Source organism: Pleuronectes platessa, chromosome 10 (assembly GCF_947347685.1).
Source record: "Pleuronectes platessa chromosome 10, fPlePla1.1, whole genome shotgun sequence".
Lineage (NCBI taxonomy): Eukaryota > Metazoa > Chordata > Actinopteri > Pleuronectiformes > Pleuronectidae > Pleuronectes > Pleuronectes platessa.
In genome coordinates, this window is record NC_070635.1 from 14,090,649 (window position 1) to 14,113,922 (window position 23,274).

Genomic DNA, 23,274 nt, shown 5'->3' on the forward strand with positions numbered 1-23,274 from the left:
GATGTGCATCACACTCATGTGTTACACAACCAGTGGCAGCCTCATGTCTGGATGTGGATGGACATTATGTAACCCCCCCAAATCCACCCTCATGGTTCAAATAAAAAAAGGTGTAGCACACTCTCACACGTGCAACTCAAAGACAGAGGGACAGTGGTAAATACATGATGCTCGTGAGCGAAGAGAAAAAAGGCTCAGATCTGCGACAGAGCTCATCGTGATGACAGCAGACTGGTGTAAACACTCGATGATATAATACTCTTGAGCAAGAATTCAATTGCGCCACACTGTGGTGAGGAGTAGGTTAAAAAAAGTCACTTTACTATCACAGTCAACAGTTGAACAGTCCCTGTGCCACATTTGTGAAATCAGCTTTTGCAATAAAACCTGTACAGAAAAAAACAAAACGGTTCCTCTATGGCTAACAAACGTTTGAAACACATCCCATATAGGTGTAAGGTCATGAGGCAAATCTTTTCTCTGATCCTTTTCCTTCCTCCTGTTTCTCATGATTTATTTACATAGAGAATAAATAGATAGGGGGAATACTTACTATTTAAACACCTCTTTTAGTTGTGTGATTGCAACGTGGCTTAATAGTCCTATTTTGTTATTTCATACTGATAAAGTCCTCTGTTTGTTTCTGATGTTACTCCCACATAATTTGCCTCTTAGACAAATAATTAATAAGGAGACAGATTATATCTTACAAACAGTAGTATGGATAGACCATGACAAAACAATACAATACAATACAATGCAATGCAGTGGTTATAGCAGGTACAGCACCGGTGTAAATAACACAATCAGAGATGGTGTTTTATTTGCTGATTTGGTTTCAGTGAGCCGGGTGCATGAGGACTCGCTGTTTCACTGTCAGGGCTTCCTCAAACCATGCAACCAGAACAGGGAACCGAACTGAGTCATTCTCAATGTGATATAGGAGCAGCTTTATGATGTGCTATGAAATAAAGGCCTATCAGGCCAAGTAATTCAAGCCATGATAAGAAATGACTGAACAATAGATTTCTCCCCTATAAAGTCTATGAAGGAGGAAGAGGCTGGCTCCATTAGATAAGCACATGACAGGTAGTTCTCTCTGAAACAAACCGATGAAACCTAAACCACCCAGACAGACCCTTGTTTAACAATCAACTTAAAAACACAAGTCTTCCAGTGTCTACAGCCCTCTGGTGGTGCAAATATGTAACGGCTTAAAAACACTAAGAGAACTTAACACTAAAACCTACAATTTGTGTCTCAAAGACTCAAATCCAATTGACAGATAAATAAATGTTTAGTTCATGTACTTTTTGATTTGAATATGACTGCTCCTTTTAGGAAACAAACAGCGATGCTAGGAGCACTCGCTGTGAAGGTTTCTTGACACTGGCTCCAATCACATTAAGGCCACAGGTAAGAAAAAACATTTTAAAAGTAGCTGTGAACACAAAAGCCACCAAGAGCTGCAGAGCTTGATGCTGATTCTCTTGAGAACAGAGCAATTGTTCTTACGGACACAACGAGTAGAAATATACTTTGACAGTCTCCTGGATACCTGATATCTGTTTTAGATTTAGGTTTTGCCAACTGAAACACAGTGGACATGTCTTACAAGATAAGTCTTTCTTGTTTATTTTCTTTGGGTAATTATTGTTAGTCCTGGCTGTGTATTCACCCAATCCTGTTGCCCGGTAACACGTCTGAACTATCCCACTAAAATAACTGTGAATCACTCTGCTCTCAAACTGCTTTAGTTAGTGTGTTATATAAAAACAAATGGTTACATTTTTTCCAGAATAGCATTTTACTTTAAAGTGCATTAGGTTATTGTCAGTTAAAAGTAGTTTAGCAACACACAGAGGCTTTTTTTTTAGCTGAGCATGCTCAGCAGCTACAGGCTAACAAATGTTTTGAGGCAAATTCAACCAGTAAATACCTGTTTATCTTAGAATATATACAGAAACTAGGAATACCCACAATCTGGATATGGTTGGTTGTCAATGTGTGGTAAAGAAGCTAAAGAATACAAATAATATAGAAAATATGGTCTGTTTTTATAGTTGACTATCAAATTCAGCCATAAAATACACAAAGCACTGATGGCTTTGTGATATCAACAGTTAACCGGAAGCTGAACTGCTGCCTCATTTTCAAACTGCTGTCAGATTTACTGCAGGAGTTAGAGGGTGGGTTTTGTCATGTCAGGTTCTCTCTTTGGTCTCCAGAAAAAATGACAGGGTGCAAATGCCTTGATGAAACCCATCTGGCTCAGAGCAATAAACTCAAGTATTATGTTTCAGCTTTTCCGGAAGCTAAATTGTTCCTATGCATTGTTGTATCTATGTGACTCTGAATATAAGTGTATGTGAGCTGAACTATCTGACTATCTGTACAAGTCGGTGAAATAAAAACAATAATTCATCTGACATTAAAACACAGTGTAGATAAAAACACAAGAACAATTGTCCTGCACAAAAAATGTCCACTAGATGAAAATTAAAAAACGGTATCAAACTGTGAGGTGTCGTCCACGATGTCCTCTGTCCATGTCAACAATGTGTCCACGATGCTCAGTTTCGCGATGCAAAGATTCATAATACATGGTCCCTGAAAGCAGCATATCATCGGTCCCTGCTGCTCATCACACGTCAGTTCCTATCACGTATCGTCTGGAGTCATCACTGAGCTGCCCAGAGGGTCCTGCACCACAGGAACACTGTCCACAGACTGCACACTGGGGCTCTGAGCCTCTTCATCAGCACTAGGCCTCCAGCAATTGATGTCATTTATTTCCCCTTTTTAGCACAGGAAACAAGACAGGAATAAGGATTACTTACAAGCTGCGTGAGCTAATTTTCTTTATAAATGTATCTAAATCTAAGCTTCACTCAAATTAATACAGTATAACATGTTTTGTAAATCACAGATTTCCTGTGCTGTAGGACATTTCATTTGTCTTGTAAGACATTTATATTCCTTTCCCTTTATATTTGTAACTAAGATTGACAGAAGACATAATTAGGATGGGGATGACTGTACTCCAGTACCTACTTTCTGTCTTCTCTGTTGGGATTTTTGTTCCATAGTGTAAACGATTCTCCTTCTCCGTTGATTTCTTCAGGTTTTCCAGCTGTTTCAAAGACACATTTAAATGCTATATCGCCCATTTAGTGCATGAAAAACCATTTGAAAGGTCACAAGTCCTTACCTCTGTACATATGGACCCGGGAATTCTGCTGCTAAGTAGGACTCCATCATCAAATTTGCAGGTACTACAGAAAAGAAGAAAAAAAAGTCTTGAGCATTTCTCTCCACAAAATAAGCTTCAACAGTAGTTTCAGGTTAAATTCTTCAAAACGTTTTGTTCCCCAAGAAGAGATGTGTCAAATGCATTGACATGAAAGAGATCTACTAAATGTAGGTATGTTAAATGTGTGAAACAACAACTGTAAGGAATCAGTTTCACCTTGAACTCTGTGATAATGCAGGCTCACAGTCGATTGAGTGATCTTGGTTCTGTAAAAGATGTATAAAAAACATGTTTTTACAGACATTAAGAAATAAACAAGTGATCAACAGTGAGAAGCAAAGAGCAGGCCTCACCTCTGGGGCCTTGTTATGAGTTTTGGCATCGTTGGATTGTCCTGCTTCAATGTCTATGATTCTAGCTTCTTTCTGGCGCTGCATCTTGACATAATCATAGGTGCTTATTCCTTTAGCAACTGTACAGAGAAACAGAGGGAGACTATGAGCTCTAATGAATGGGGAGAAAGAGATTTATCAGATGTGCATTTGAATGATTGTGACTCACAGAGGTAAAAGTGAAAACCCAGCAGATGACAGAGCAGCAGCAGGCAGACGATGCACAGCATCACTGTTATAAAGGCCAATATGAGGAGACCAGCTGAACTAGTCTTTATGGGTGCTAATGGTATAAACGCCAGCCAGGTCCCATTCCCCAGCATACCTGTGGAAACACACACACAATGCTTTTAATGATGCAAATAACAGAGAGAAAATATTCAAATATGTTCCTCTGCCTTAAATCTAGTCAGATAAAGAAAGTCCAAAGGTTGAGGTGACTCACTACCAAACTGTGGAGCAGTTCTTAGAGTGTTTGGGTCCAGGTAATGCTGAATAAAGATGAAGAAGATGACAACAACGAGCAGGAAGGACCCCATCGTAGCAGAGCACAGTGCCACAAAGAAGCACCTGATGGCAGTAAACAAAACCTGGTGTTATATGTATATACAGGAACACGCTACATGTCATAGGGGATGTCAAATTAGTCTTACCAGTAGTTTCTCCCACCCACGCAGTTGTTCAGCCATTTGCAATGGTGATCAAAGTCTTCCACACATTTGTTGCAAACACCGCAGTGTTTCACTTTGGGGCCACTACATGAAGACAGATGAAGATTTACACCCTTTAAACACTTTTCTTTACAATTCATATTCTTACTGACTTTAAAAGTTATATTTCATTATTAAGTGTGCAGCTGTGTGAATACATACACCTTGACATCACATAGATAGCAGTGCAGGTCCTGGATGACATGCTGCTGGTTTTTCCGATCAAAAAGTGGCTTTGGGCTGGAGTAGCTCTGCTTGGCCCTGACGCTGGCATCTGCTGGGTCTATAGTGACTGCAGCAATGTGCGCGAAAAGGTGCACGATAAATGCTATGCCCGTCAGCTATACAAAACTAGAGTCAAGGAAAATAATACTAATAACAGAACAGCAGTAGAATGGCAAACAGTGGAACTCATAACTCTGCCAATGCCCAGCAGTTCCCGCAGAAAACCACGTTTAAATGCACCAAATGGCGCACACTCTTAACTATCAGGCACCTAAACATCAAGATCCATGAATCATTCCCTGGGAGCCCTGTGAAAATGTTGAAAAACACCCTATCTCACAATTTCAAAAAGGATTTTAATTCCTGGATCTGGACCCTGATCCAGATCCAGGCCAGAATTTAGTGGGTTCTTCCCTGACTTATAGTTCAAACTTCCACCAAGGCTCATGGTCATCCAGTATTTTGTGTAAACCCACTTACTAACAAAGAAATGCAGATTAAAACATCACTTCCTTGGAGGAGATAAAAAAAAACACTTATATAAATGTGAAATTAAGTCAAAGTAAAATTGAACCGGAAACTACAAACTATCGCCCACAAGTGGATCTTTTGTGACAGAAATAAAGTCAGATCTGAAGAAGTCAACTGTTTTTATGGCTGAGTAAAGCTTGGCTTAAATAAACCAGTGTTTTGATATCACGCAGCATTCAACATGTGACAAAAGCACCAGTGAGTATGTCTACTGGGCATAATAAAGACCACAGAAACAGAGACAGAGTCATGTCTGGTGTGACTGAAGCCCATACACTGAGCCCACACAACAGCATCCTTGTCTTATGAGGCAGCGGCACAAAGAAAACCACAGCAGGGGATAATGTCTGCTCCATATTCAGCTCTGAAAGAGCCTCTGCTACACACTCAGCTACAGTAACAGCCAGGTCTCAGCTGCATGTTAAAGGATACGGAGTAGAGCACTTGGTTCCACGGTAGAGGAAGAAGAGGGATGTAGATGCCGAATCCGACTATGGCGAAGAAGCTGTACACCAACCAGCCGGCCACTTGGAAGGCCTGAGGGGGCCACGACCACCCGTTCATCCTGGGGAGTTTGGAGGGGACCAGTTCGTTTCGGCTGCTGCCCCCCATGGGAGATGTGCGTCTTCTCCTCTCACTGAAGCAGCTCATCTCTACACAGGTGCCAGAAAACAACAAGACATGAGAGAAGAGACACAGCCTGTAGAGTCTGTCCCTCCAGCCATCGTCCACACCCCCAAAGACACGAGTCAGTGTAGCTGCAGCAAAGCGTCTGAACACATTTGCTGGGGAGATGAGTTAGTAAAATGAGCTGAGTGTTAATGATAGTGTCTCTGAGACACACCTACCTTTAACATATAGAGCAGTTTTGATCTACATTCAAAATGATTGACTACTGTGATTACAGAGTAAACACCAATCTGTTTCAACAAAAGAAGTGATCAAACGACCTTAAAGCAGATAGGATGAATGGCTGGCCTTTTGAGTTATTATTCTTAGAGGAGCGCATACTATAACCTGGCAACTGTGTATACAAAGATAAAGTAGGAGGTTCTCTTATTAATCAAGGCACCAGAACTCGTAAATAAATACGATGATGGTGTCACAAACTGAAAGAAAACAGCTGATTCTCAGTCAAAACAGTGAAACATCCTAGTCTCTGTTAAAATGCTTTGTAATCACATGTTTTGCTTTTGACCTGATGTCTTACACAACCCTTGAGCTGCACTCAAACTCACTTTATATGAGATACAAACCAGTCAAATATATTAATATATAACGTGTATAAATGTTAAATCAATGAATAGTCTAATACACTAGGCCTGAGTGTACTCCAAGTAAAAAGAGGAATAAACCCCTCTGATTGTTTGGCTTTGAGTTTTTACTTTTACAGCTAAAGCTACGAGTTAAATGTGAAATTAAATATGGTCTGTTTGAAAGTGGTTCATCGTCAATAATGAACCTATTGTCATAATAAGGAAAACGAGTTCGCATGAAGTTTTTGTTTTGTACGAGGAACACAGAGGATTTACTCACTTTCTCCGGTGAAAGGACGCGATGATTAGATCAAATAAAAAATGTCCCCTCGCCAAATACAAACGCAGATTTCCACCGCTGGATTCTCCTCGATTAGTTCCTCGGCCGAGCAGGTGCTTTAAAAAAGTGGATTTCCCATAATCGACAAACGCAAACCGTAGGAATAAAGAGAACCGGATAAGAAACGGTCGTAAAAACGGCTGCACTCGCTCATCGTCCTGGTTTCTCCTGAGGACGCGAGTCAGAAGTTGAAGAATCAACTCACTCAGCAGGTCTGAGCAGCGCTATGGAAACCGTGCGGCCGCGCACGCGCACTGCAAGGCTCTTCACTGAGTGAACACACAGCTCGTCTGTCAAACTCTCACGTGTGTCTCCTTCAGCCCAGGAGAATAGAAGCTAGGACCCAAATACCCTGTGCTTTGTTGACACCGGCAACAGGCAGGAGGTGCACACAGAGCGAAGCACCTATCACACTTCTGCTTTCTAACAGCCCCTACTTTAATGATTAACTTTTTCTCTCCAAGTTGATCATGTTACATTATGCAGATTTTTTTCTTTCACTTCCCTATCCCCCCAGACATCCTGCAAATATCTGAAACCTCAGGAGTCAGCAGTGCATCTTGAGTTGCAGCTGGACGACCTTACAACACCGTCTCGCCGTGAGTGTATTCGGGGTCATCAGATTCTACATTCGGTGTTGTCCAAAAAACAAACCAGTAAACTGCACATTTATAAATACAGGTGCAATCGTTTATTTTTCAGATGCAAAAGAAACATACAATTACACTACAAACATTCTGTACAATCATATTCAGTCTGTAAAACAGATTAGAGGCTCCTGCTGTCTCCACGGTGTTTAGACAGTCCAACAGAGCAGAGTGCTGTTAACACCCGGGTAAGAAAATGGCAGTGTGTGTGTGTGGTCAGCTGTTGGCAGAGCTCTCTGGCTCCGGAGATTGAAGGAACTCGTAGGGATCGTGAACCATTTCTGACTGGTCCCCAACACCCAGGTGTGATGGGCTCCCTGTAGATAAAAGAAAACATGGTTCTTAGGCGGCTGATGTTACTGCTTTGTGGAAAGCAATGAAAATGTTTCAGGGAAAGTGGAGGCGTAACATTTAGCTGGCATTCACAGAGGAGCTGGACAACATATGAACCTGGAAGTTTACCTAGGTGGTGCTGGTCCCTCTCAGAGGCATTGGAGAGGGAGGAAAGGTTGGACGAGGGTCTGGAGCCCACTCTGTCCACCTGGGCCTCCTGGAACTCCTGCAGGAGTTTGTCTGCATCGTTAAAATCCTGCTGGCTTTCCTCATTCCCCGGCTCCTTTTTCACCGTTTTACCTGATTCAAAAAGATAAAAGGACGATCACTACAGGAAATTAAATGAATGGAGAACTCAAAAATTCAGGTATACAGGTTTTTACATGTATATCTTTTGCTTATAAATATGTGTTTTTCAATATAGGTTGTTATGACTCCTAAGGCACTAATTAGCTGAATTAATCTTTTAAAAATAGTCAGTAGAGAAATTAGCATTTCTGTTTGACCACTAACTGTAAATAGAGATGGTCGATGCTTCTTCACTTCCTCCCACTGTACAAAAATGAATCAAAATTATCTGGATGAGAGCGATGCCCTTTTGCACTGATGAGGCAATTTAGAGTCCCACTTTTTTTAATCAAATAATATATTAAAAACCAAACTTATCATTGAAATGAACACCTGAAAAGTCACCAGTGATAAAAAAAAAAAAAAAAAACTTAAATGACAGAAGCCCTCTTTGGAAATAATTAAATTGGTATGTATTTTAGCTTTTTAGTTTGGCCCATGTCCCATTTGCTCACATGGAGGGGGGCGGGATTTATGTCTTTTATTACAGCCAACCACTCGGGCACTAACAAGATGACATGGCTTCACTTTTGAATGTGTTTTCAAATTTTACGGTCATTAGTCTTAGGCTGTGACTATTATCCTTACTCCATTACTAGCTTAATTGTGTGACTGGATTAATAATGTGTATGTAAATGCAGCCTAAATGTTGACAGAAGATAATCACCCAATGAGTTAAGCATGGAAATATCCAGGGACATATCAGGATAGCTCTTCATTGACATGAAGTCCAGGACTGAGCCGCTCTCTCCCAAGCCAGGGCCATCTGCCATCTGAAGGAAAACACTCTGAGTTAGTCCGACAGTAAATACTACTTAGTGCAATGTTGTGTTTTATAAGCTACAGCATACCTGAATATCACAAATGTTGGATTTGGTTTCATCAGGTTTAAGCATCATGTTTCTTTTCTGAAACATAAAAGAAGTATAATTTACACAAACAGAAACTACATGTTTCGATGAAATCTTACTGAGAGTGGGCGATGGATGTATCAGATTTTGATAATCTGTGTAAATTGCTTAAATCCAAATCTTATATACCAGCCGGATCTGATTGATAGCTGGAGTGTGATCGTCTGCGGTCATCTTGTCCAAAAGACCATCAACCCAATGCTTAGTGGCACTTCCACAGCCCTTGACAAACTCCTGTATACTTCATAGTCATAAAAAAAAAAAAAAGTGAGTATACTTTTGTCTCTAGAGAAGTTAAGAACCAAGTCTAACCTAAAAAAAAAATCCCTTACCTCAAGGCACATTGTACCCCTGTGTCATCTCCATAGGCTGAATAGAGCATGTCCACCTCATCTGGCAGCAGGTCTGGATAGACAGAGTTTTTCTGAAGGCTCTGGGTGTTGTAGGCACTGCTCAGGAAGGTCACTACACAGAGCAACACCAATTATAAGCCATAGCCTTTGTGCCAATATTTATTGTTGTCACTTGAGAGTTTAAGTGACACACGTGTATCAAATAATAGTGCACTTTCACCTTTATGTCTCCTGTCATCTTTGAAACCTAACGTTGTTAATCCGGGCAGAAGTTTATTTGACAGAGAACTCAGGTCCACTTTATGAGTCTCCTCTTCTGCTAAAAACAAGACAAAATGCTTTTTACTGATTATATTAATATTGTGAAGATCGTGGGACAACATTGTATTTCGAAAGATATTTAAAAGACCAGCAAAATGAGAGCAAACCTTCAGCCTCAGGATCAAGCTGATTTACGACGGTATATATTAGAGAGCCATCTGATTCTTTGCGCAGGTGCCCCATCTGGAAAAACAGACGAGAGGCAATATATCATGCACATAATAATGATAATAAAAACATATATTATTACAGACACACATATTGATGTAATCAAAATTTGGAAAAATCATCCTCATCCAATAAGAGTGTGAATGTCTTGCTACTACTTCGCCATTATCTCATAAATACCCCATAACTGGTAGACACATTTTGAAAGAATTAAAGTGTATACACAATAAGTGAGTTTGAAAACCTTGGAGTTTGGCATGTATCGGTTGATGCGATCCCGGGCTTCATCTGCAGAGTGTTCAACCAGAGCCAGGACATGCTCCTCTGCTGTGCTGTCAGTCAAGCTGCAAGCATTTCCCTCTTGTTCATACAGGTAACTATGAAAAACAAACAATGGTACCAGATCATTACACTGACAGGATGCTGTATCACAAAGCCTCGGTAGCAGAGTATAGAAAAACATTCCCACTTAACTGAGATATTACAAATAACTTATACCTGACTTCCTTCATGTCTTTGACTGGCTGCTTCTTGGACTTCTTTGCTGACTCCACTGCGATGGGGATAATCTCCGGGGGAGTTTCGTCAGCGGTTAGGTCTTCATCTCCCAAAATGGCTGCCTGCAGGGTGAAATCCATGTCTTGCATGAAAGACATGCTGCGTTTCAGAGCTAACAGACGCTCCTGTTCACAGAGCAGAGGAGAAGAGAGGGAAAGAACTTAACTTGAACTGCCAGATAGGAAAAGTAAAGGAAAGGAAAAGGGATTCGATAGGACAGTGGGAAATGGTATAGGGAAAATAAGGTTTCTAATACTACAAATACTCTATAGTAGGGGAAACGTGTTTTGGCCTTTCGTCCATAAATCTCATTACCTTGCTCATCATCTTGAATCCTGTATGGAGCAGTTTCTTGGCAGCCTTATAGTACACAGTCTCTGGTCGGTTGTACACCATTGCATTGTCGCACATCAGTTTAAAGTCCCCCTGAAGGTCCAAAGGTTTGCAAACAGGTATCAGTGAAAACAATGTTTACATACACAGCAATCTTAAAGTCGGTGATGCTCTCAAAATAAATTAAGATATAAATATACTTCACCTTGAATTCTGTTACTGTGTTGTACTCGTTGTTTAAAATCTTGTCTTTAATGCTGCTGAAGTCCATAGGATGTTTGATGATCGTTGAGTAACCAGGAGCAATCGCATCTGTTACAGGAAATGAGAAGAATCCATGGGGGTCTTTCCTGGAAAGACAAGTGATGCACCAGTGATATTCAATAGCACATTCTAGATTTATTGAGACTTTTCGTTTTATACGGAAGTTTTCATTATCTCTCAGGTCACTATGACCAATATGTATAGATTTTGCTCATGCTGTTATTTGGCACACTAGAAGAAGTAATGCAACCCCATTCACATTTTCCTTTTTGCAAAGTATAGTCAATACATCAGCAAAACTTCCCACAGCAGAACTCAACTCTAAAAAGAATAGTGTCCAATAAAAGTTACCATCATGTCACGCCTACTCAAACTGACAGACTGAAGGTCTACAGATAACAAATGCAAATTTTGCTGTTGACTGTTATGAAAATAAATCAGGGTTTTTTCCACATTGGACAATGTACGTGCTCAAATGAAATCATGTCAAACCAAATGAACCATTGGACATGTTGCATGTGAATACGAAATAATGACCTGAAAGTTGTGTAAAAAGAAAACTCAATGTCCAAAGTGGGAGGGTTTTGTGTTCTGAGCAGCATTTGATGGTAATATGAACATTGATTCAAGAAATGTATTATGTATAAGTTCCTGATAGTGTTTGATTAATAGGAAAAGGTATACTCCCAAAATACCAGGATTCATTCTCAGTGACTAGTGTTTGATGGTAATATGAACATTGATTAAAGAAATCTATTATGTATAAGTTCCTGATAGTGTTTGATTAATAGGAAAAGGTATACTCCCAAAATACCAGGATTCATGCTCAGTGACTAGTGTTAGCACATCAGCTTTTTAGATGAACCTCTTTATGAATTTTAACTCTTAGAAACGGTGAAACAGGGCCCACATTACACATGTTTAAATAAATTAAAGTAAATTTGCATTTCTCACCTCTGCAGCTGACGTAAGAAGTGCTCCAGCAGTTGTTGACGTGGTGTGCACTCATTCTCTGTGGTGGAAAAAAGCAAATAGGCAAACATTTTGGAATTACGACCGGAAAATTGCTGAAAACTCAATTGATTGTGAAGTGATTGTAACCTCCCATAGGAATCAGTTAATATGCTAGTGGACAGGTTGTCTTACCTTGTTGTGTCCTGCATGCTCTGACCGGTCTGTCTCCCTGCTGCTCGACGTCCACCTTCACATTGGGGTGAAACTCGTCCACTTCAGACTCTATTTCAAACCTCTCTTTCTTTTTCTTCTTCTCTTCAGGCTGACGAGAAACATATAGGAGGTGAGTGATGAGACAAAAATGTCATTGGAAAGTAACGGTCAAATTCTCAGGCTTAAATAAAGTTTACTCACCTCTAAAGAGATATTTATAGTTTTTGACAATGTAAAAGGCTCAACGGCGACACCAGTGTTGACGGATGCCGCAGCTGCTGCCTCGGATTCGTTGTGCTCTCGCTCCCTCTTCTTCCTCTTTTCATCCTGTGTATCGAAAAGGTTGCTTAAAATACAGCACTGATCTATTTCTCAGCTGGATGAATGTTCTTCCGTTAACAAACCTTTCGCCGTCGTCTCTCCTCGTCGTTCACATACTTGTCTTTATCCTTCTCAGACTTCTTTTTCTTCTTCTTCTTCTTCTCTTTGTGGCGCTCTCGCTCATGGTCCGATCTGTCATCGTAGTAGCTGGAGTCGTGGCCCGAACCGGACTGTTCTGTCACCTCGCTCCCTCCGACTTTTAGCACGAGCTTCAGGGGCTTCTCCAGAGCCTTGTCCTCATAGTCTGCAATCGAAACAAACAAGACGGAAGCTGAGACAGGAATCCATGGAAGGATTTGGAACGCTTATGGTGACAACGTAAATATTGTTATGATAGGAGTAATGTTCAGTGTCATGGTACATGAAAAACTAAATAGACGGCATAATATTGCCCAATCATTTAGGTCTGTATTAAACCGTATACTTCATGCTGTGTGACTAGTTTGTGTTCTACTGTGTTGTTTTGTTGACAAACATCTCGTTGGTGCTTTACTGATTATATGATTAATCACAAGCTAAATCAAATCTAAAATATGATATAAGGTAAATAACTAGTTGTCTTACCCCCATCTCAACATCGCACCCAGAAAACAAACAGAGATATACGTTATAACCGGAAATTTAACTGCAGCACAACATTGTATCGACAGGCTAGGCTGAGCAAGCTAACACAAAGCTAGCTCGAACAAAAGCGTTGTGTCAAAGAGCAGATGGTAAAAGGTGCATTCGGGTACCGTCCACTGTTCTCCACTCGGGCTTGTGTTTCTTGTGTTTTTTCCCCATGTCTCCGTGTAGCTCTCTGGTGGTTTAATCCAGTGATGAGCGACGGTTGCCAACGTCGCACTGAAAACAAATCGTTGCAGGAAAGCCCATGGGAAAGCCAGCTGCAGCCGGAAGTGCTTCATCCAGCCCAGCGATGTGTTTCCGGTGTAGAGAAACAGCGCGGTGAATTCAACAAGCTGTCGGCTGTGTGACCCACCTGACAGCTTCCACCCGGGCTCATTCAACACGACCGCGGTTCCCGTCACTAACCAGCCGGATAACGTAAAGCTCGTAAGTTATAGTTTCCATTTCGTTCACGAGGAAAAGGTGTCCGGGAGAGGCGTTGACGTTAGCTTGCTATGTTAGCTAGCTGTAACTTCACCCACTCACTCAGCTACGGAACATAATAAAAGTTCGTTTTGGTTCAGCAGATGTTTTTAAGCTGAAGTTTTAGAGTCTGAACTTTCTGCTGCTGCTACTGCTGCTGTTAAAGCTCTGGATGTTGTGTCTGCAGTTTTACAGGGATGGAGGCGGACAGGATGGAGGTGGGGAACCAGAAACAAGACATCCATGTGGAGGTCCATGTCAGATCTGACAGGTGGGTGAGCTCAGGGGTTCGAAACAAGTCTGTGATCCCATTTTAACCTGGATCCTGAACCAGGAGCCCCTGGACTGTACCATTTGATGGATTCTTAGAAATGTACTATTTTGTTTAACAGTATCTGCTATACCTAAGGTTGGACGCTATAGCTAAAATATTATATCGAGATAAACATTTTCACATCAGTCAATGTCATTTTCACGATAACTGTCACGTTATTATACGAGTGAATCATATTATTAAAGAAGTCTGATTATTGCTCAGATAATGCCAACCACTTTAAAGGTTCAGTGTGTAAGATTTAGGTGAAAGGGACCTATAGGCAGAAATTGAATATAAAATACATACTAGTGATGTTTTCACTAGTATTTATTGTGTTTCAACTAAATTGTACGAATTGTTGTTTTCTTTAACCTAGAATGGCCCCTTTGTATCTCAATACTTTATATTTACATATGGAGCAGGTCCTCTCTACGGAGGCTGCCATGTTCTTTTTACAGTAGTGCAGACTGGACAAACTAAACACATTTTGAGTTTTTACTACAACTTAATACTTAACATCTTAGTTTATGCTTACAGCAGACATTTCCATCTAGGGTACAGCTCGACATAAACTTTATGGTGCACCCACTTTCTAGCATGTGAGCCCATTGTTTATTCATGTCTTGCAGAAGTAAATCCTGAGGTCACCTGCATTCTATAGTGACCTTTGCTCTGTGGTTGGACTGTGTTTGTCCTTTGTTCAAAGACTCAGCTGACTGATACAACACCATCACAATACATGATACTATTTCCTCTCCAAAAAATGTTGGATGCATCCTATACAACACGACTTTACAGACGATGTATTCTAGACACAGAACAATACATTCAAACCCCCCCCCCCCCATGTTTTTTGGTAACACAGAGACACTTAAATATGAGCACAGACACTTCACTTCTCATCTCGCTTGCAACCTCCACCTTGCCAGTGTGATCCTTTCTGCAGAAAGCTTTTACAAATAAACAGCTTCACCACTAAATTCTACACACTGAGCCTTTAAATCCCTTTAAAAACTTGAGGTAGATAAATGTTGTGTTATACCTCTTCACTCTGTTTGCACAAGGCAAAATCATTATAATGATTGTTTGATCTAGTTTAAGATCTCAGTTGTTTTGGTGTCTATCGTGGTCATTGGATTTAAAGTTAGTGATTCACAAATAAACTTCAGACAAGGTTTTAATAATCTGCCACAGGAAAACTGTCTTTTCTTGTTAATAAAAAGGTCTGATTATTATTTATTTTTATAACTCTTTTAATGATTGATTATTCGGCAAATAAAGGTCACAATGTTGTGTCCTGAAAGTTAAACAGTGAAACTTAAATTTAGCTTTATTTTTTATTTATAGTCAAAGGGGTCGTCGTTATATAAATTGTTTCCGTTAAATTTAGTTTCAAACAACTGATCGATTGGTCAACCAATCATGTTGTTCGATGAAACTTTGAACCTGCTATTTAAACTTCAATCAGGATCCCCTCAGGAGGGGAACCCTGTCCTCATCAAACCACAGATCCTACCACTGCAGAAAAGATATACTTGCTGTTAGTCCGGTAGAATGAGATGCACTGATATACTGTATATAATGTAGTAAAAAAATGCCCTGTTCTTACACAGAAGATCTGTGTTGCATGTTGTCATTTGTTTCTGTTGTTGTTCATATTTCAGCACAGCTAAACTCGCTGAGGTGAAGATGCATGTTCTGGCTCTACTGAATCGCCACAGCATGGTTTTTGGAAACTACAGATGGAAAGAGTTTGATGAAGACTTTCTCAGGAAACATGTGGAGTCTGTGTCTATAGTTGATATCGAGGAGATGGCAACACAGGTCTGTTGTTTGGGTTCTCTTGTCAGTATTTTTTTTTAATTTAGAACTTTTTTAATAGAAATAATAAATAACAAAGAAATACTTTGCACTTCTTAATTTATTCTTTTATTCTCAGCCCCTTGATTTGAAAAGCTGCTCTGTCTCTGTTCACGTCTTCATTCTGAATGAGGATGGACCCAGCACGCTCAGTTTGGAAGAAGATGAAGAGCTTTCAGCAGCAAATCACTGGCTGTTGCCTGCAGGTAACGATAAACACTGAAGCATCGTGTATGGAGTGGAACGGCATGCTGGGAAAATCTTGCTTAACAGATTGTTAACAGCAAAATATTTTGAAACCAAATGCTTCTGTCTCAAGCACAACCATGTGAAGCTTGAGCAGGAGCCTGAAGTAAAACCTGACCACAGCCCTGCTACTGTGTCATGGAAACCCGTGATATATATATATATATATTTATATATATAAAAGGGGAGTAACGCACAAGTGTAACAGCAAAGATATGATAATAATGATAAACCAGGCCTATATTCACTTTCATTATTGTAATTTGCATATTATATTCATCTCATTTTGGTGTTGCTTAATAGACCCCATCTACCTTTGGCTGATTTAAATGCAATAGTATCGGACCATTTATCTGGATATTCCCTTGAATAACTGTTTTTGTTACAGCTGAATTCCATGGGATTTGGGAGAGCCTGGTGTATGACAGTGGAGTCAAAACCCAGGTAATTAGATGTATACTCAACTGTGTATTGTACGAGCTGAGAGACAAAGTAAACGATTGCATGATTTTCTAATACATACAAACTGTACCGACACTTTCTCACACACTTCTTTCAGCTCCTGGATTATGTCACAACAACGATTTACTTCTCAGACAAAAATGTCAATAGCAACCTGATTTCATGGAACCGCGTTGTTCTGCTTCACGGTAAACAACTTGTAACAGTTTTTATTGAGGTCTTTTCAAAGATGCGGCGTCTAAATTAATAGATTTTTCCCTTTGTGTTTGGTGATATCCAGGACCCCCGGGCACAGGGAAAACTTCACTTTGCAAAGCTCTTGCCCAGAAGCTGTCAATCAGACTGTCAAGTCGGTAAGGTCGTCATTTTAATAAAAACAGCTTCAGCCGTTAATACACCTGTTCTTTACAGTTTAACATGCACTCCTCTCCCCTGCAGGTATTCTTACGGCCAATTTGTCGAGATAAACAGCCACAGTTTATTCTCAAAGTGGTTCTCAGAGGTACACCTGGCCTTTTATTAGTGTTTAAATATGATATAATAATCAAAAGATCTTCGAGAGTAAACTGATAATATTTTGGTTGTTTATCATGCGTCTTTGTTGCAGAGCGGCAAGCTGGTCACAAAGATGTTTCAAAAGATCCAACAACTGATCGATGACAAAGACGCTCTCGTGTTTGTGCTGATTGATGAGGTAAACATCCAATTGTTTGAACCATCTTAAAACAAACTGGTTTAATCTGAACCTCAGATATTAATGTTTTTATAGCATGACAAAAAAAATGTCCTCCCGTATTCATTAGAAAAGATGATTAGTCTTACAATGTTAGTTATTTCTTGTCCAGGGATGTATTTCCTGTGACTGATGCTGATCCTCTATTGAACCTACTTGACTGAGAATAGGTGGAGAGTTTGACGGCAGCAAGGAACGCCAGCCAGGCTGGAACTGAGCCCTCTGACGCCATTCGAGTGGTCAACTCTGTCCTCACTCAGCTGGACCAGATCAAGCGGTAAGAAAGCAAAGCATATGCATGATATTCAAATCTCTTTCCTATTCATTTTTTTTTTTTTAATTGATTATTTTGTGCTGACCTTTGGGCTCATATTTCAGACATTCCAACGTTGTGATCTTGACGACCTCCAACGTGACAGAAAAGATTGACTTGGCGTTTGTGGACAGAGCTGACATCAAGCAGTACATTGGCCCCCCGTCCGAGAAGGGCATCTACAACATCTACCTCTCCTGCCTCGAAGAGCTGATGAAGGTAATACGTTTACATCATTGGTCTTTTTGTCATGTTGTGCTCCTATCAAGTTACGTACATCTTGATAGGATGAACGTAACTTGAGGTTCAGGTTTCCAAGTTAAAAACAAGACATCAAGATGACTCAGATTTAGAAGACATCAAATACAAAATACATTAAAATGAGTATCACCAAAATACTATCCAGGTATAAAAATAGAAAAAATCCTGAGAAAGTTGTAACAAAGTGCATTCTGCTAACACACTCAACCTCATTCAAAGTTTAAGGTGCCGTGCATGTGTGAAGTGTAATTGCTTCAGGTACAAACATTGAGTTAAATAAACACATCACAACAACTCAGCGCCGTTAAGCTTTATTTTTATCAGGCTGCAGAAAACAGTCACAAACAACAACAATGCAGAAGCAAAACGTTTGATTAAATAGTGTGAGTTTGTGTCTGTGACTCATGATGTGAATATATGCAGTGCCAGATCATCTACCCCCGGCAGCAGCTGTTTACCATGTTTGAGCTGGAGACGATGGGGTTTGCTAAGAGCGAGGTGTCTGAACACAGCCTGAACCTGAGGAACCTGGCTCTGTGAGTACAACTTCACTTAATGCAATAGCACCCAGATCTCGGCCCTTTGCTCAGTACATCAAGTGACAGTGAGAAGTGAACCAGCCAGAGTTTACTGTTTTGTTTTTCTTTTAATTTCCAGAAAAAGCAAAGGTTTGAGCGGAAGAGCTCTCAGGAAGTTACCATTTCTGGCCCATGCACTGTTTGTGAGGGTAAGTATTTGATGTTCTCCCACAGAGTGATCGTATGAAACAGTCGTATCGTTTTTTAATGCAGTTTTATTTGCCCGCAGTCACCGACAGTAACTCTCGAGAGGTTTCTAGAGGCTATGGACCAAGCGGTGGATAAACAGATGGAGGAAAAAGCTAATCTGGTCAATGGTTTCTGAAACTCATTTCATCGCCTAAAGGCTGGCACATGATTGTTCATGAGCTCAGGATCCCATGCCCTGTTTGTCTGTAGTTCAGAAAAACTAGAACCTTTGTATCTGTATATTGAGTTGCATTCATTCATTTGGCATCACTGTGTTAAATATACTAAAGACTAACATTATTTAACAAATGATATACGTAACAAGTCTTTATCCGGGTAATTTTGTTGGTGCTAGTACTTTAGAAGATTGATATGAAGTGTTTCATGTCAGTTTCGGTAAAGGCGGTTTGACAGTTTGGTTCAACATGGAGCACCTGATCCCTGGATTTTCTATGTGACAATAATTGTTAAATGTTTTCTCAATTTCCAAATTGTTTGATGTTTTTATGCTTTAACTGTAACGGTGCCTGTAGCAGTGAGTTTCTCAGTAACGTTGGTGATTTGGCATTGGCTCAGTCTGCAGAGGGTTTGTTGGAGAAATCCCAATGAAAAAGCAGCTTGTCAGACAGAAGTGAATAGTTCCATGGTGGGTCAGAGGCCTCAGTGGACAGTAAAACATCAGAAATACAGAAAGTAAAAGATGAAGTTCCTTTGAGTTTTTTCATGTGGATAAAAGTTTCTGTGCAGGACACCATTGTCTGTTTAATAATGTTAACTCTCTGTTCGCCATGTTTTGTCTTTCCTATACTGTTCATGTCTTTTTAAAAAGATCTGTTTCTCTTTGTCCAAAGTTCAAAGAAAGTGTTGATTGTTTTTTCGTTTCACTTCCATATTTATGTTAACAACAAATCCTCTTGAAACTCCAGCCTCATAGGCATATTAAAACTTTATTTTGTATATAACATTGTAATAAACGACACTGTTTATACTTTGTGTGTGTGTGCCTCTTTTGAAGTGCATGCAAATTTGAGATTTTAACAAAGCCCTTGGGCCACCACCTGGGGGCGCACAGATGCTTTTTTAGTTTCACACATGGAAAGTCAGTTTTTTTTTTAATAAAGTATATTTTATGAGACACATGACGATCACATTATGAGCAGGGCCCTACAATGCTCATGGAAAAAAATTGATTGAAGATGCGCTTGAGCTCGTCTCACGTAATAAGAGGATTATTTGATCTCAATCTTGCCCAGTAAAACCAAAAGTCCTCCACAAATGAAGAATGAAAGTGTACAAATTGAGAACTTTTTTTTTTTTTTTAAACATATATTTATTGGTTTTATACATTTACATCAATTTACATACATACAAGAACCTTCCCCAACCTAAATATATGGCAGTAAATCATACAAATATCACAAAAATTATGACTAAAACATAAATTCAAGGACAAAAACTTACAATGAAAGTCCTAATGAAGTTTAAATTAAAACAAAGTTAAATAAATATATACATAAGTAACAAAAAGTACAGTCACAAACCTGGATCAGAGTACAGCACACCTTCCTCAAAACAGATCAGTCACCTTGCATTTCCAATGCCTCTTCAATGTCACCATTCTTAATAAAGTCCAGAAACATCTCCCATATAAGGTAAAATTGAGAAGCTTTCTTCCTAACTATATAGGTTAACTTTTCAAGAGCCAAACTCGTTAAGTTGTTTAACCAGTTGCCTAGAGAGGGGCAATGTACATTCTTCCACGATAGAGCGATTGAACGCCTGGCCTGTAGAAGACAACAAATTGAGAACTTTTGCATCAAACACCATGTTGTTCCTTTATCAGGCAGATACCTGCATGGAGACTGAAAGAGTTTCAAGTTTATTATGTCTGCAAGTGTGTGTTTGGGGATTATTGCCACCTATTTTCGCCTAAAGACAAATATTGCAGTTGGATGATCCAGTTTTGAAATGTATGGGTCATATGCAGAGTTTACATGAGCAGATCAGTGGCTCCATTGTTCGTATGAACATGTTTTGCATTCTGTGAATGCTCTGCTGCTTTGCATGTCAGCTGTCGGCTCCAGACAATGTGCCCTTTGTTTGTTGTTGGGCAACAGCTTTTCTTTTTGCACTCCACCACTTCAAAGGTGGATTCCGTCGGCTGTTCCCTGAATGTGAAAGAAAAGCAAACATTAAGTTCATCTATATTCTCACACTTTATTTTCCGGCGTAATCACCTCTCTGTCGCTGGTAAAACCACCTCTGCTTGGTGGTTCGTTGAGCACATTTCACATGAAAATCTTTTCGAGAATGGTTTGCCTGGCATCAGGCTATCATTAAGATCAAATAAAAGATTCATACTCATCAATTTTAAAGTGCTGGGTTTTACAGAAACCCCAGAAGGGATATCCCCTTCCACATAAATCCATGATTTAATTGTTGTGTTTGTGAATTATCCCTTTAATGCCACAGTATCTTTTACGTCTAATTGTTTGGCGCCCACAATTACCATTAGGCAATGAAGTTTTCAGTGCGAGATGCGTCACACAAGGAAGTTCTCCTCTAATCTGATCGATGATCACAAAGTGGAGAGAAAGAGAGGAAGAAAAATGGCAGATGGAAAAAAGACAAGTTGTAGAAACGGGGATTGTAAATAAAACCATAATTGCTCTGTCTGGAGGCCTTTTTTTTCTTTTCGACTGTAGTGGCTCCAAAAGCAGGCAGCTGTGAAGAGGCAATCAAGAGGGAGAGAGGAGAGAAGTCAAAAGCCTTATTGTTACAGGGAGTTTTATCATCGTTTCAAGCTGTTTGAAAATGTCAGAAATATCCAAACAAAACAAAAGCCTGATGTTTATCCTCACAACTGTTGTTCAGGTACATGGCTGAAAGCAATGGAATATGACTGCATGTGCCAACGGTGATTCACATGGGGAGGGCGTTCATTTACACACAGACCTACAGGTACTTTAAGAGGAAACTTAACAGAGCTGTCCACAAAGACCATGGAAACTACCACTCGTTTACCTGAGTATAGAAGTTGCTATGATTTCTAAGTGAGATACAGCCATGATTGACACAAGTATTACAAACACCCTGCATTTTTGTTGCAGGTGTGTTGATGCTGTATGCTCTGCAGAAATAAGATTGAAATAATTAACGTTAAGCTGTCGGGGCTTCTCAGTTCTACATCTGCGTGACGGCCTTTGATGATAAACCAGGACTTTTATCCAAGTGCACATCTTCCTTTTTGAAGGCAGCTCTCCGCTCCCCAGTCTAAACTATCCTGTCAGAAACTGCATGAAAAGTCGTTTCTGCTTTGAGTTCAGACGTTTTCTGCGTCCCATATGTTTGTCATCCAGTTTAAAGCTGGATGTTGGAGAGAGCAGGAGAGAGAGAGAGAGAGAGAGTTAGGGCCGTACCTAGTGAAGAGGAGGCAGAATCCTGGGAGCCAGGGCCACATAGAGAACGTGTATTAATTAGGCACGGTGAGAGGGATCAAAAGCAACTGCCATCAGCGAGCAATGCAAATGTGGGGCTCGCTGTCAGCCGTGGAGCGTGATCTGAGACTCCTGTGTCTGCTTGGATTCAAATGGCAGACAAATTGACAGGAAGAGTTATAAACCTGCTCTCCGCATTCATCAGGATACGGTTGTGAAACTGGGACAGTGACACGTACAGTAGGCCCACCACTCTCAAGGAAAATAAGATGTTCTTCCAGGGGCCCGGAGAATACATTTCTCTCATGTTGTTCCAGGCAGAGCTCCACTATTAGAGGTAATAAAGAATAAAGATGGGCTGTAATTTCTAACATGACAGCAGCGAGTGACTGAGCGAGTGAGCGATTGGCACCAGGCGAATAATAACAGTTTGGGCCTCGATAAAATGCAGAGATCAAAGTAGCATCTGTTCTGGTTTCCAGTACAGTCTGCAGGAGCCGTGTGTTTACAAAACAGCAACATCACATTCATATTTTCACACTAAGCTAACGGTTGTGTAAGTAGATGAATATTCATAGGAGTTAGCCTGGGTCCTGCAGCCAGGTTCTGTTGTTAGACGCTGCCAAAGGAAACAAACTATAAAACTGCTGAAGAGCTTGTGATCGCCGGTGGGTTCAAGTACACGCTGTTCTTCCCAGTTCTGTTTTATAAACACATGCTTTATCTCCAGTATCTGTGATTCTGTGTGTAACATTCACACAGTCAGTTACTTAATGTTGTCACCTACTTGCTCCTGGTGTGTTTAGCGGTACACACACACAAGAAATGATGCGGAAACTAATTTCTTTAAATCAACAGCATCCGGCATGAGTGATGTTGCTTTTATTCTGTTTCTATTATTAGTATATGTGGAGATAGATTTATTAGCCATCTAACAATTCAATAACTAATAAGCCTTTACTTGTTGGTTAGTTTTAATGAGAGAAACTTGAGCGAAAAAGGTGTATGACAACTAATGATTCATAAAAATAATAAACGTGTCTTAAGGGTAAATTTGCATCTGCTGGAGTTGACAGTTGCACCGACAGAGGACGCGGTTTTACATTCAACTACACCCGAGCTGCCAAACCAGTATTCATTGTTAAATACAACCTCAATGGAACCGGAACACAAATGGATGTGATTTTCAAAATAATGGTACATTTAAAAAAAAGCATGAAATGAAAACTTCAGCTATACAGGAAGTCGAAAATATACTGGTTCCATTGGACTAGGTTTAAATAAAATACAGACTAAAGG

At 40.1% G+C, this 23,274-nt stretch overlaps 3 protein-coding genes across 6 annotated transcripts; 1 reads left to right on the plus strand and 2 right to left on the minus strand.

Annotated features, from left to right (window-relative positions):
• Window positions 1-300: 300 nt before the first annotated feature.
• zdhhc11 (zinc finger DHHC-type containing 11) lies at window positions 301-6,938 on the minus strand. The gene is made up of 11 exons (XM_053433028.1): window positions 6,648-6,938; window positions 5,544-5,764; window positions 4,518-4,696; window positions 4,299-4,400; window positions 4,091-4,215; window positions 3,815-3,970; window positions 3,607-3,725; window positions 3,470-3,519; window positions 3,212-3,275; window positions 3,055-3,133; window positions 301-2,798 (listed from the first exon to the last, which is right to left on the minus strand). Exons 2-11 carry the CDS (start codon window positions 5,760-5,762, stop codon window positions 2,662-2,664), a joined length of 1,230 nt encoding a protein of 409 aa, XP_053289003.1. The 5' UTR covers window positions 5,763-5,764; window positions 6,648-6,938; the 3' UTR covers window positions 301-2,661.
• Window positions 6,939-7,375: 437 nt separating this feature from the next.
• On the minus strand, window positions 7,376-13,390 carry brd9 (bromodomain containing 9). Of its 4 annotated transcripts, none has more exons than XM_053433026.1 (17): window positions 13,226-13,390; window positions 12,515-12,735; window positions 12,312-12,437; window positions 12,090-12,219; window positions 11,898-11,955; window positions 10,885-11,029; window positions 10,662-10,772; window positions 10,287-10,408; window positions 10,033-10,165; window positions 9,728-9,803; window positions 9,520-9,615; window positions 9,279-9,411; window positions 9,076-9,187; window positions 8,887-8,943; window positions 8,703-8,808; window positions 7,817-7,987; window positions 7,376-7,671 (listed from the first exon to the last, which is right to left on the minus strand). In XM_053433026.1, the coding sequence occupies exons 1-17, from the start codon at window positions 13,272-13,274 to the stop codon at window positions 7,571-7,573; spliced, it is 1,947 nt and encodes a 648-aa protein (XP_053289001.1). In that variant the 5' UTR covers window positions 13,275-13,390; the 3' UTR covers window positions 7,376-7,570. The 4 variants fall into 4 exon arrangements, with proteins under 4 accessions (XP_053289001.1, XP_053289000.1, XP_053288999.1 ...); XM_053433025.1 differs by having other exon boundaries at window positions 9,520-9,618; XM_053433024.1 differs by having other exon boundaries at window positions 10,287-10,471.
• trip13 (thyroid hormone receptor interactor 13) lies at window positions 13,375-19,526 on the plus strand. The gene is made up of 14 exons (XM_053433027.1): window positions 13,375-13,544; window positions 13,768-13,851; window positions 15,561-15,720; window positions 15,836-15,962; window positions 16,391-16,446; window positions 16,562-16,652; window positions 16,745-16,817; window positions 16,903-16,966; window positions 17,072-17,158; window positions 17,368-17,474; window positions 17,576-17,729; window positions 18,195-18,307; window positions 18,429-18,498; window positions 18,579-19,526. Exons 2-14 carry the CDS (start codon window positions 13,778-13,780, stop codon window positions 18,672-18,674), a joined length of 1,272 nt encoding a protein of 423 aa, XP_053289002.1. The 5' UTR covers window positions 13,375-13,544; window positions 13,768-13,777; the 3' UTR covers window positions 18,675-19,526.
• Window positions 19,527-23,274: the final 3,748 nt, after the last annotated feature.